Source organism: Erpetoichthys calabaricus, chromosome 9 (genome assembly GCF_900747795.2).
Source record: "Erpetoichthys calabaricus chromosome 9, fErpCal1.3, whole genome shotgun sequence".
NCBI lineage: Eukaryota > Metazoa > Chordata > Cladistia > Polypteriformes > Polypteridae > Erpetoichthys > Erpetoichthys calabaricus.
The window spans coordinates 128,620,226-128,634,835 of NC_041402.2; the positions used below are offsets into that span (position 1 = coordinate 128,620,226).

The 14,610-nt window shown below is 37.7% G+C and overlaps 1 protein-coding gene across 1 annotated transcript in view; it reads right to left on the reverse strand.

Moving 5' to 3' along the window:
• cdh13 (cadherin 13, H-cadherin (heart)) overlaps positions 1 to 14,610 on the reverse strand; it is a 1,360,987-nt gene that overhangs the window by 926,021 nt on the left and 420,356 nt on the right. Inside the window, exon 3 of the mRNA XM_028810133.2 lies at positions 5,420 to 5,631. Coding sequence (XP_028665966.2) covers positions 5,420 to 5,631 — 212 coding nt within the window. The remainder of the gene's footprint in view (positions 1 to 5,419; positions 5,632 to 14,610) is intronic.

Consider the following 14,610-nt stretch of genomic DNA (forward strand, 5'->3'; position numbering starts at 1 on the left):
GTCCTCCGATTTTCTCAATCCTGCTGGCTAACCCCCAATTCATAGAAAACAAGTTAAACTTCACATCTGCATCTGCTCACAAACAGGCTTGTTTAAATGCAGTGTGTTCTGCTTCACAGATACTGTACTTGACTGAGCCCAAACACTCCAAACAAAGCCATTCAACCTCTGGCCTTTTCTGTATACCATTCAGGTGACAGCATGGCAGTCACTGGCAAGACAAAAGGAGGTGGTGTGTGCTTTTTTTTTTTTATTAACAACTTCAGGTGCACTGATGTGAAAGTGGTTTCCAGTTCTGTTGACCTGTTTTGGAACACCTAATGAGTGCCAACCTTTTTACCTGCCAAAACAGTTCTTCTCAGTGCTACTCATGACTTGCAGGGAAAACTTGATGGTTGGTGGCAGGACTGGCACTTCAGCCACTGTAAAAAAACCTAGTGCTGAGGTGTCACCCATTGCACAGCTGTACTCTAATCTCAATTCAGGTGGTTTGCTGTGTGGTGGGTGTGGCACTGTACTCGGTGCATGCTCCCAACCACCACCTACTCATGACTGTTTATGATCCAACGGAAGCTCCAAGTGTAGCTGCAGTAGAAGAGCTGCATGCTGCCATTTGTAAATAGGAAAGTCAGCACTTGAAAGCTATTTCCACCATTGTGGGAGACTACAGGGCTGTTTGAATTTGACTGACTGGTCCGTCATTAATGATTCTTCTGAGAATCTCGAATATGCTAACTCAGTGATGGCTTATGCCAGGTTCTGTATGAGCTTGTGTATGCTGACCCATAATGTACACTCCTACCCTAACCAGAAGCCCTGAGTGAACAGAACTGTTCCCATGTTCCTGAGGGAGCAGACTGCTGCTTTTAAATATAATAACAAGGGTTCAGGAATGAGGTATGGAGATAAATTAACGTGGTAAAGCCAGAAACAGACTGGAAAATTATTTTAGCATCAGCGATCAACATCTTATCAAAGGTATACAGGCAACTATAGACTACAAAACTTTGACAACTGTGGCCATGGACACCTCCACTTTATCCCAAGATGAGCTAAATGACCGTCGCTCTTTGCGTGCCTTACAGTTCAGACATGGCGATAGTCATATTTCTAGAGCTACCACCAAGCGCAGTGATCAGAGATGACAGTGGCCATCGTGAGTAAAACCTTTAAAAAGGTTAAGCCCAGTAAAGCTGATGGCCAGTTGGCATCAGCTTGCGCCCTGAAGGTGTATGCAACTCAGCCATCACCGGTGTTCACAGTCATCTTCAATTTGCCCCTCTATTAATGTACTGTGCACTATTGGCCCCTCATATTAACCTCCATGGTGATGAAGTGTCAGGAGAAACCGGTCATGATCCACCTTAACCACAATGTCGTTGCTACCCTGGATCTGCTATAGTTTGCATACCAATGTTACAGATTTGTGGGTGATGCTCTCTCCCTTGCCCTGCACACTCCTGTGGGACATCTGGAAAGGAAAAACACCTATGTAAGGATGCGGTTCATTGACTAGAGCTCTGCTTTCAACAATATTGTTCCCTGCAGCCTGATGCTAAATCTCAGAGTGCTTGGTCTGAGCAGCTCCATCTGTGTCTAGGTGTTTGCTGGCAAAAAGACCCACATACAGTAGGTGTTCCGCAAGGCTGCTGCCTCGGCCAAAGCATGATGGCAACATTAGGAATCATTAGGTTCACTGATGACATCACTGCAATTGGCCTCTTCAGTAACAATGATAAGGCTGCCTGCAGGAGGGAGGTAAAAGACCTGTCTCTATGGTGCCATTAGGCAGTCACACTCTGCATCAACAACTTCACTGTACAGACAGCAGTTTCAGGTTCCCAGATGTTCAGATCTCCGACTGCCTTTGGATGTTAGTCAAGACCATCTGTATACTCAAAAAGGCTCAGCAAACGCTAGTGACCATGTACTGCTGCAATGACCAGATAAATCATAGTGTGGTTTGGTAACCTGACTTGTCAGGATCAAAAACTCCTCCAAATGACTGTCTGTAAAGTTTCTAAAATCATTGGGGGTGACTTTTCACAGCTGCATACCATCTACTCAATTAGATGTCTGAGAAGAGCTAAATCTATCATCTCCGATGACAGCTATCCAGCTCATTCACTGTTTTCACTTGTGTCTTCTTAGAAGCAATACCAGAGACTCACCACTTATTTCACCAGCTTCAGGGGGAGCTTCTTTCCCCAGGCCATAAGGTTACTAAACTCCCAGGAACCTGATGCTGTCAGCCCTATACTGTGTACTGTACCTACCTGCTGATTTATGAAAAATTGTACTGAATGTTACTTCTTGTTTAACTTTTATCTTATTTACTGTACATCTTCTGCTACTCATTTATTTACTGTATTTATTTTTACATTACCGCAACGGTTGTACAAGTATTTCATTGCACTATTGGAATGTATATGACAAAGATCTCTAATCTCTTAAATGGCACAGGCAATTTGCACAAGTAGAGTAAATTAAAGCTTATTAAAAACTAGTGATCCACATGTATATAAAAAAAAAACAATGTACACTCTATCACATCAAACATTAGCCTGAAGCAGTCTTTCAGAATACAGTGCTCGGTGAAGCTTGTATGAAAGTTTCTAAATCGGCTTTAAGTTAAAATATTGATTGACATACAGAATATTAATGAAATATGACTTAAGAGTTAGAAACAAACATAACTGACAAGCCCATGCAGACTACTGAAGCAGAGGAAAGAGTAATTTACACAAGTTTATAAGAAAAGTGAATGAACAATTGGCATGTTGTATAAAGCCATATAAAATATAGATAAAATTTAACAAGGAAAATGATAGTCAAACCATACTGCAGTAGGAGTGTATAGCATATTAATATAAGTATACACAAAGTCTAAGGCAGGGGTGGCAGACTCATTTGGGGATGGGGACCTCAAAACTCATCCAACTCTCAGTCTTTAGTCTAATAGTTTTTATTTTGTATTGATTCATGTGTTTATCCCAGCCTGTGCTACTGTTCCCTCTCAGAAAGGGAAAATGTACAAGTTTTTTCTTCACAGGAGGTAACTCACACATATTTGAATACAAATATGTGACAAGTTTGTTTCAGCCTTGAACATTCTCAACACAAAAGTACAAGTGCTCAGTAATATCCATCATACATTCAATATTCTGAGTCCATTACGGATCATCACCACTTTCATCACCATGCTCCCCATTCGATTCATGAAAACTCCAATTTCCATGTGCATTTCATAAAAGCACTTGAGCAGAGCTCCATGGCTTAACCACCTTACCTCTGTGTAGTAGAGCAGGTCATGTCTAACACTGAGCTCACACAACAAGGAATACAACTAGCAGAGACTGAGTTCTTTTGCATGGATACAATTCATTGTTTTGATATCCACACTCATGACATAGTCCGTTTTAAGTGATTTGTTGTATGACTCATATAAATACAATGATTGCTCAAAATTCATTATCACCAAAGTATTTAACAACTTCTTGGAATTCAGCAATAGTACCTACTTTCTTCTCACACCTTAAATGATGCAGCATCAGGAGTCAGATTAACAGCATGAGCCCAATCTACTTTTAGCTAATTTTAGGATCCAACCAAGCTATTGAAAATGTCTCACAGTATTTTTGTCTAACATAGGAATCAATTCAGCATTCAAAAATTAATCAAATTCTCTAATAAAAAAACACAAGTTAAGCCACATCAGTAACATCATTGATATCATCTGTTGCCATGGAATCAAATAAATGTCTTTACTTAAACTGTTTGTCCAAGTCTTGCACTAAGCCCATGATTCTGTTTGGTAACGTTTGTCTTAAGAAATTTATATTAGAAAAAGCATGTTGTGACATACAAATTCAACGGTCTTCAAAAATGATGCTTTAATAGAGTCTCCTTTAGAATATTAGAACATTAACAACTACGACAAGAACATCAGCCAAATAAGCTAATCCTTCTATTTACCTAGACTCAGTTGAGATCTGACAGTCCCTAATGATCTCCTCTCTACCACACTACTTGGTAGTTTATTTAATGTGCTATGGTGCCGATGCCAACTAAATTTCATCGGCAATACAATGAGCCTTCATAGTTGCACCATTCATCTCACATCTTTTCCTAAATTCCAGTATATTTGTATATATATTTGTAGTACTTTTTACAGTGAATGGTTTCATAGTACCACTGTAGTTGTAAATCCTTTAGAAACAGCCACTTGCTGGGATCAAATTAAGCAAATGGGACTTTGATTTTTTTCTCAGAAAAGAAAATGCTGTTGTCCATTTCTCCAGTGACACTCTGCTTCTAAGACAAAACAAATGCTATTCTAGCTCATCTATTGTTGTTATACAATAGACTACTAACAGAAAGGTACCAAAGGACATCTAGTGGATATAACTGAAACTGTATTTTACAAGCTGACAGTTATTATATACATATTCAGACTATAGCCTGGACCATACCGTTAGGGCAGCATATTTTGTGTCCTTGGTCTAAGGAATGAATTAACTATTGTAGACAATTTGCAGAATATAAACTTGAACTGTACAGACATTGCCTTGGTTCTTCAGATTTTAAATCTGAAAAGTATAAGATAAACTTCTTATACATTTCCTGTTCTTTGCATTAACACTACATGGTATATCCCTGTTCAACAAAGATAAACATTTTGGAAATATTGCAGATATTAGAGTTCTTTGAAAAACCATCCATTTTCTTATAAACATTTACTAGTTTTATCTGTGATGTTTTAGATGCACAACTATCCAATTTCATATGCTAGTAATTTACTGTACATTGATGTATCTACTTGTAAGGATCTACTTGATTATTTAGATTGTTGGAATAGTAATGTAATAATATTCCAAGATATGGGTCTTTTTATTGCTTTCAACAGTATGAGAATGTCTACCTGAAAAAGGCTAAGGAGATTCAGATTGACAAACAAACTATATGACATGAAATTCTTAGGTCTCTGTAGCCTCTGCTCATTGGAAAAAAAATACAGGGTCAGAATGATTTCCCCCCACCGCCCACCCAAGAGCTGTCAGTGGCAAAAAGATAATTCTTTTTAATTACACTCATATCACATTCATGTAACATATTTATGTAGGCATGAAATTTAATTTGTCATAAGTCATTATCTGCAATGTTTTTCTTTGTCTCCCGCTGTCAAGATAATCAATAATTCAAAAATAACAAGGCCTTGAACCCATTGACTTATTGCACGTCACAATTTATCATCACTCCCCAGGGCCATCCTCTCTCTTTCTCATTTTCTTTCAGTCACTTAAAGCTACTAAGTGTCTTCCTGGTCATACACATGCCTCTATTCAAATTGACAGAAGATGTTAATGCATATCTTGCATTTGGAATATGAAATCATATACACACACTGCAGACTCTTTACCTTTAGTGTTTGAGGCCTCCTCTCAGGAGCTCCAAGAATTTGTACTTCTGCCATATCATCCGCATGTGCCGAACGTCCATGAATGAAAAGAATTCTTCCACTGTCTATGACATCCCTGACTGGGACAAGAGAGCCATCTTCATCAACTTTAAAGTCAGGATGCGAAACATCAAATTTCACTTTCTCATTTCCATGGCAGTCATCAAATTTCACTGTAGACATTAAAAAATGCAAAAAACATTGTGGTTTAGTTTTGATTTAGTCGCAGTCATTAGTTAACAAAGTGTAAAAACTTTACTATAATTATGTACATTTTCATAGATATCTAATATTATAACTTTTTGTGTATTTCAGATATAAAAGTTGTATTACTGAAAATATTAAGGCCTCATTAAAACAAACAAACAGGCAAAAAGATTGGTTATGTTTAATATTAACTAAAAAGTAACTAACAGAAACCAGATGGTATAATTATATTTTCAACAAACTGTTCATCATGGGTGTATTTATTTTCATTAACTTTACATCTGTCTGCATCAGCATTCTGAATTATCGCTTTCATTTACCAAGAAAACTTGTCAACTTCTAGGCACCCTTTCAATGACTGGCTTAGAAAACACTCGCAGGCCCAAGGCCTAAAAAAAAGTTTGGACTAGGCCAAATCAACCACATACTCCATTCACAAGTATCCCAACCTTATTCTTCATGTGAGTTGGGCGGGCTGGACACAGACAGGCAGACACATTTCCAGCCATCACCACATGTTTAATTACACTATTATAGTACAAGTCAATAAGTGCACTGCCACCAAACACAAACCCCCACAGTCTCCCCAAAGTCCAGGCTTCAGTAAGCCACCTCTCTTTCTTCTTCTCTTTCTCTCTCTCTCTCTCATGCCTCTCCTTGCCACCTCCTCTCCGACCTCGTCCACCTCCTCACCCGACTCCAGCCTTGATTGAAGGGAGGTGGCCCCTTAAATAGGCAGGCGGCTGATGACCACACCCGGCCACCTGCCACAATACCCCCCTGCAAGCTGAGACCCCCAGGGGCCAGCAGCCCGTCCCGCGAGGGCAGGTTTTCCTCGGCGGCAAGCCGACACGTCCCAGCCTAGGACCCGGTCCTATAAAAAAAAAAAAACAGGGGGCAGAGGCGTTGCCCTGACGTGGCCCCTTTTTATTCACCCCGGAAGGACTCCAGGTGCATCCTGAGGGTTTCTGTAGCCACACCCCTGTGTGACGGAAGCTCTGTCGGCGTATCTGGAAGTCCTCCGGGTGTCCCCAATACTCTTCCCCCTAGCACTTCCGGGTGTGGCGGAAGTACTGAGGTCCAGGGCTCCCAAGGCATCGGGGCACCCCCTGGCGGTGACCACGGGCCCCTACAGGGTTGAGCTTCCAAGCTCTGTACCCATGGTCCCCAAAGCAACCAGGGAGGATGCCCCCTCGTGTCCTGGAGGAGGCACAAGCCCTCCTCCGCTCCTCCTGGGCATCCCGGCCGGGCATGAACCCCCGCCGTGTACCACATTCAATAAACAGTGAAAACACAGTAGGTCTCAAAACATAAAGACAAAGGGTGAATATATTGTAAAGAAAAGTGAATATATGTAAATATAAAAAATATACAGTGCATTAAGAAGAAGAAAAAATATTTATATAACAAAAAAGAATTGAGCTCCATTTTTCCTCCAGCTAATAAACACAATAGAAAGTCAGTACAAAAACATACCCCCAAATAAACACTACACGCAATACATACAAAAAATGCCACACAAAGTCCATATTCAAACACTGACTGGGAAGGTGTTAGAAAACAATGAAGCCAGCCTAAATCCTTGAAGCAAAATGGATGTAAAATGATTGTCAGTAATGAAGGACCTACCTCGAAGTAAAGACAGATAAACCAAACCAAAACATTCTCACCAATCTGAGTCCCAGTGGATGTAAATTCTTTTCCAGGTTGAAAACATAGACAACATTCAACTGTGGTGATGTGGAATCTGTATGATTCTCGGCCTTGATAGCAGTCACTGAAAACTGTCTTAGCATGTGAAATCAAGATGGCAGAAATTGTGAAATGAAAAGAAGAGAGATGGAGGGGCAACCAATGCCTAAAGACCTCTATATATAGAAGTACCCTGGAAATCTTTCTGACCCGAAACAGGAAGTCCCACCTCAATTGGTCCACATCTGTCAATCACATCTTTCCTATTTCAAGGGGTGCTTTCTTCTACACAAGTAACAATTCTGTAAAATGACAACAAACTGAACAGACCAATACAAATGACAAAAATCATGTAGTGCTGCTACACCATAACTGACTTACAATCCATGAATACCTTATTAAAAGTAGTTCCCACTTATACACAAAACTGACAAGATGCAGATAATTTATTATGCTGCTTTCAGTTACCTTGTTTATCTTGCAGACTGAATTAATACTTTTAAGAAAAAATGGAAATTTTAGGCTCTGTAATTTTTATATCTTATCAAAACATGCCATTGTTCTTACATAAAATAAAAATAAAAAGTGCCTGACTTACTTAAGAAAAACTAAAAGACATACACAACTACAGTAAAAACTATTTGTAATCACTTATTAAAATCCCCAAGTGCAATATTAATAGGATGGGTGGGAATTAAAAAAAATCACCTTTAGTTGTGACCAGTAAGAGTTCAGCACTTTACAATTTAAGACTGAAAAAATGGTGGTTCATCAAAATATTTAAATTCCTGGAGGTGGCACGTCAAAGTAAGGTTGAAAATCCCTGGCCTTGAAGGATCATGTGACATTTAGTCACATACTGTAAGTGTCAGTTGTCTGCCATAGCTTAGCACTTGTTTTGATTAATAAGTCTACTATTATACAAAATGAAGTATTATGACTACTGTTAGTGATAATCAAGATCCAAGATCAAGCTCCACTTCTCACCATTAGCTTTATGTTAGGAGGAACTCGGACCAGATGATGCAACATTTTAGGGGTGGCTTGACTTAGTTTAGGAACCAAATAATCAAAATTATTTCTTTAACGAAAGCCAAGAAAGATAAAATTCATTGATTTAAATCCCAAACCTAGATGGTTCAATGGACAAAACTAGTTGGTTCAGGCAAATATTACAGAAGTACTACAACATTCTTGGCTTATAATGTAAAATGAAATTGTACTTTTGCTTGGCTATCATTTTTGACTGAAATACCAGAACTGATTTAGAGCTGCAATTTACATGGCAATTCATTTTTCAAAATTTTTTTTTTACCTTTTGTGGACAGGTGTAAAGATGTTTAAAAGTGCTTATGTATATGTATATGTTCTTTGAGAACCACCTTGTGATGATTTTACTTGGAATAAAACTCAAAAATGTAATTGATTAATTTTCATTGATGTTGGTGTTTAATTGACCCAAATTAATAAATGCTATGTACAGAAACCACTTAGTTATCAGCAGCACCTTACACTTGCTTTAAAAGGCTTGTTAAATTAATTAAATGCATTTACTAATCACAGTGACCCACAAAAGATATTTTTCTTTATCAAAGCATGAGCTAAGTGATCCTCTGCTGCAAGTCATCAATGTTATATTGTTGTGGCCAAGAAGAAAAATTTCTTTTTTTAGACCATTAGAAATAATGGAGGAACGGGGTTGTCCTTCTTTAGGCTAAAGGACCCGGGATCTAGTGGCACAATGAACATGATTGGTGAATCTTTTAGAACATCAGTTTTCATTATGCACGTCTATGAAACACTGCCTCTAACATGCCTGTTACTCCCTAGGGATGTTTAATCAGCCCTTGTATTGCTTTAATATTCTCTCCAAGCCATTTAGGATAGCATGTGAAGTTGAAGATCTGAGTATTAAATAGGGATTATAATATAATTCTTTGACTGCAGAAATAGGTTTAGTAAATACCAGATTTATTGATATTAGCCAAACTGTGTACACGTAAAGTCTATAAAAGCACACCAGGTAAACTTTCAGTTTCTAGCCCAGACTTAATTGCCCAATCGAAAATTGAGCGAATAAAAATATCAATTATTACTAGTGCAACGGTATTTATCTTCTTATATGTAGATTTATTTTCTTCTGAATCTTCCTAATAGCAACCATTAAAATACCCATGGGATAATACAGCACATTCAAACAAAAAACGTTATGAACAAAGCCCTCCAGATCACTTCTTTGAGTATAGAAAGTAGGAAACAAATTCTTTCCAAAATATTGGCAAGCAAGTGAGGCAAATTGATGCAAATACAGTTTTGCATATTTAGGACACAATCAGTAGCAAATATCTGATAATTTAACACTATATCTTGAATTATTATTTGCATGTCGATTAGTATTGTTCTGCAAGTGTTAAAATAAGGCATATTTAACAAAGTCTTCATCTAGTTATCTATCCAGCCTTTCACTTTCAAAAGAGAGGAGGAAGACTATTATCTGCATTTGGTGCATGACAAAAAAAAAAAAACACTGGACTGTGCTAACAACTCTAGTCCATTACAAGGCATAATTCTCAAATCTGCTTCACAGACAGACAATTTATACTCAGTAACCAGCCATAATGTGTATCTCCGTTTGGTGTTTTCACTTTGTCTTAGCTTTTTGTGTGAGTTTTTTACATTTACTTTTGTCTTTCTTCCACATAAAACTATCAGCGTTTTTGGTTGATTGGCATCTCAAGATTATGCAGGTATGTACAACTGTGTGTGAAAATAAATAAATATGCACTATGATGAACTGGCACTTTGTCCAAAGGTGGTTTGTGGTTCATATATTGTCTTCATATCAGTTCTGCATTGATAGGGTCTGACTTGCTGTAACTCCATATTAAAAAAATGGGAATGTATATTGGCAATAGGTGTCCCATTGGTAAAATGTACTTAAAAAGTGCAAATGGCAATTCCAAGGAAAACTTCCAGGACAGAGAGAGAGAGAGAGAGAGAGAGAGAGAGAGACATACGTCATCCTGTCAGAGGCAGACCAATGTGCTGGTTTGTCTGGCGTGATGTAGATATTTCTGCTTCTGTGCATTGGTGTGAGTATGTAGGCTGGCGAGACTGTTTCTATTGGTCATAGCAAGACTGTATGTGCCTCTTCATTTTATTGGGAGACTTACATTGAAGTGAAGGAAAAAGGAGCTGAAAAATGGTAGCATCATAATGCATTTTCGCTGAGTAAAAAAGGTGGGAAGCTTACCTTGAAGCTGAAGGAAAGATGAGGTGTAAAATGGTAGTGTCATAGTGCAGTTTTGGTCAGTAACAAAGTATGCATAGAATAAACAGTCAAATACGAAAGTCGATAATTGGTCACATTGAAGACTTGAATATAATCCTAAAACCAAAACTCTGCGAGGAACACGGATTCCTCACTATTGTTGTGGAGGGATATAGTAGTTGTGGCAACCGTTGTTTATATAGAGTACAGACGGACACAAGTGAAATAATATAACGAATATATATATTCGAACACATGCACATCTGTGGATTGCTCTCCATGGTAATCTGAGGTGTGTACTACCATCCCAGGTCAAGAGGGGCTGCTGGTGCTAATCTCTTCTTCTGTACCCTCCGCATTACTGAAAAGATTTCGGTGAGGGCAATTGATTCCCACACCTATAAACTCACCGGAAGGAGGTGTTCTATTCTGAACAGAGCACACCACAGGATGAAGCTTTTACCTGGTGACCAAAAACAGTGGAAATGCAAACCTGTTGGCTTCTCTTTTCATTTTGAACTGTTCTGTTGCATATGCGCCCATAGCGGTCATTTTTTTGTTCATTTTTATTTAGTTTGATTAAATTGGATTGACTGGGTTGATATTCCAATATTTCTTTATGGATCTAACAGCCCTTGTATGTATATGTATATATATATATGCATGTATAATTTTGGATTCTTGTATTGTTTTTTTAGAGAGTGTTTACTTCTTTCTGAATCACAGTTTAACTTTGCAGTAGCTTTACATTATCTCTAGGTAGCATCTACTGGTAATGACCTTCAGATGTACCTCTCCAGCACTTCTTAAATTTAAGGTCAATTATTCTCTACTCCGGTATAAAATAAATTATCTTCTTATATTAACCAGGGTTAATAGTTCTCAGTTTTGTAATACCTGCAGTTTTTAAACCTTGATAGAAAAAATGTTTTGCCTGGGGCTTCAAAAACCCTAACTCAAAGAAAAGGAGTTTTAGATTGTTTTAAGTAAAAGAACTCTGACAATGTCAGCTAATTTGTTTTAATTGCAGAATGTTGGTAACACTCAATTAAAGAAGGTTAAATGGCATTAGATTTTTCATTAACTGATGAACAAAGTAGCTTTCTTAGTCTTTTGTTAAAAAAGCTTACAGTACGATGCCGTAGAGAAGAAATACATACTGTCTCAAGCCAGTGTTCTTATTATTTTACAATTACACAAAGTTTTGGAATAGCAAAAAGTATTTAATAATTCTTTATGTCTTCCTTTCAAGAATACTGTCAATAGCCACTTCTATGGGAGATTTTGTTATAGTTTAATTTGTTAGTTGTTCCAATTGTTAACCTCATTTTATAATAATCGTAAAGAATGAATGTACTTATACAAGCATAAATAACTTGTGTTACAGCATGTTTGAAATTGTAGTTTTGATTAAAACTTCCTTTATTATAAATTTAGTCATATTAATTTTATCCATGAATTTCCATATCTGTTTAATCCAGTTCAAGGGTGATGTTGGCTTGTGCCTATCTTGGCAGCATTTTTTAATGTTTTAAATATCTGTAAATTCTTTTGCAGTTTAGACAAAAAACTAATTACTGTATTAAAACACACAAATACAGAATATTGGGAGAACATGCAAATATCACACAGAAGATGCATTTCCCAGGATTCAAACCTAGTCTTTTATTCCTAAAAGGCAGAAGGACTAACCACTAAACTACTCCACCAATGAATACATTTGTAATATACTTAACATCAAAACTGTTCTGAAATACACTGGAATATTTGGCCTCAAATGGCAAACAGAAAATCTTAGCTTAAATACAAATGTTTGCATATCCAACCTTATGCCTGAGCCTTCTGGACAACAGTAAATATATTTTCATAAAAAAGAAAAAACATAATTTTACTTGAGGAAGGTTTCTCTATTTTATGTGCGGTGTCTTTAAAGCCAATGATAAAATTTAGTATTGTCAATATTACTACCACTCAAGTCACTCTTAAATAAAAAAATGTTGAACACTGCAAGGACAAGTTTATCCCTTTAACATGCTGTTTCCCTGGAAACACATTGATTAATCAACCGATTATTTCAGCAATAAATCTAACACTGTATCCATTAATGACTTCATGCACCACTTGATTTAATGCCAAACAGAAAACCTATTCACTCATTAAAAATGGTTTCTGGAGCAAAAGGTAAAAAGACACAGCTAGTCTGTGTGACTATTGACCAGTTTATAACTATATACTGTACATATTCACAGTCACAATTTGTATTGGCTGCATCTTTATCAAATCTCAAATGAAAGCAAGAACATTTAACCAGTAGGGTCCAATGGAAGTACATATTCTGCAAATAATGAACATTATGCAAAGACTATGCAAAGACACAAGTAAGATATTGTTTAATTAGGTCATACTAGCAACACACAAAGAATTACTGTTTGGAAACAAAGAGAAGCAGTAAATTTCCTGTGAAGTTATTTCATAGAGTACTATAGGGTATTTTATAGAGGAACTGGAAGACCCATTTAGGAAGCTGCATTACTAGCAGAAATGGTGATCCAAAGGATGAAGAAACTATATTGGTTACAGGAATATAACTGCATTGAGCACTTCACTCCTAATTGAAAGGTCATGTTTGTTTTACCTTAGTTTGAATAAAAATGGGAGTTGCATAGTAAAGCATAATATCACCACCCCGTGGCTCCATTGTTCTGTACATTGCACATTCACATTATGCAATTGTGTTTTCTGAATATGCCTTAATATAGACTGCTGCATTGGTTTGGTTTTGGAATGTATAAAGGATAGCCACTGGCACTCTGCAGCCCTACCTTTAAACAAATTGGAATGATGAATGAATAAATAAAAGTGAACTGCCTTGCTTTGCTTTTTTGGTAGATTTTTAGTGATCTAATGATCTGCCTTGGCTTATTGAGTACTCCATAGATGTTGAAGTGTATATTTATATTTAAAGATATGTGTGTGGTAACAAATTATTGGTAGACATGTCCAGTGATGCAAAATCCCATGATTGGAAAAAGTATATTTGTTGTACAGTGATCCCTCGCTATATCACGCTTCGACTTTCGCGGCTTCACTCTATCGCGATTTTTTTTCATACACGCTTACGTCACTATGCATGCGCTTTCTGAGAACTTTTATCTAAGCCCCACAATGGCTCCTAAACATGCTGCTTTTTCTAAGCCTTCTGACAATGAAACTAAGCGCCGGAGGAAGATGCTTACCATCCAGGAGAAGGTGAAACTCTTGGATATGATCAAAGATGGCAATACCCTACAAAAGCCTCCTCACGCATATGAAAAGACAGCGCCAGCAACTGCCTATCAAGATGTTCTTCAGCCGAGCACCCAGACACCCACTGCCTACTCCTAGTACTCCTTCAGCGGAAGAAGACAACGACGCACCTGCTGAAGATACTGCACCACCTGAAGACTCTCCTACTGAGGTCGTGCCTTCATAGGTTAGTGGTTGTGTGTAAGAACTGTGTGTGTGTGTAATTAAATGTACAGTACAATAATAATCTATACATATTAATAAAAGGCAAAGCCCTCACTGACTCACTGACTGACTGACTGACTGACTGACTGACTGACTGACTCATCACTAATTCTCTAACTTCCCGTGTAGGTGGAAGGCTGAAATTTGGCAGGCTCATTCCTTACAGCTTACTTACAAAAGTTAGGCAGGTTTCATTTCGAAATTCTACGTGTAATGGTCATAACTGGAACATGTTTTTTGTCCATATACTCTAATGGAGGAGGCGGAGTCACGTATTGCGTCATCACGCCTCCTACGTAATCACGTGAACTAAAAACAAGGAAGAGATTTACAGCACGAGTCAAACGTGGGAACGAAGGTAAATGACGTTAATTTTTGAGTGTCTTTTAATACTGTGTAAGCATACATATTAACACATGTGCAATTAAACGTGTGCATTTACGGGGTGATTTCTCAGGCTTAAAAGCTCGCC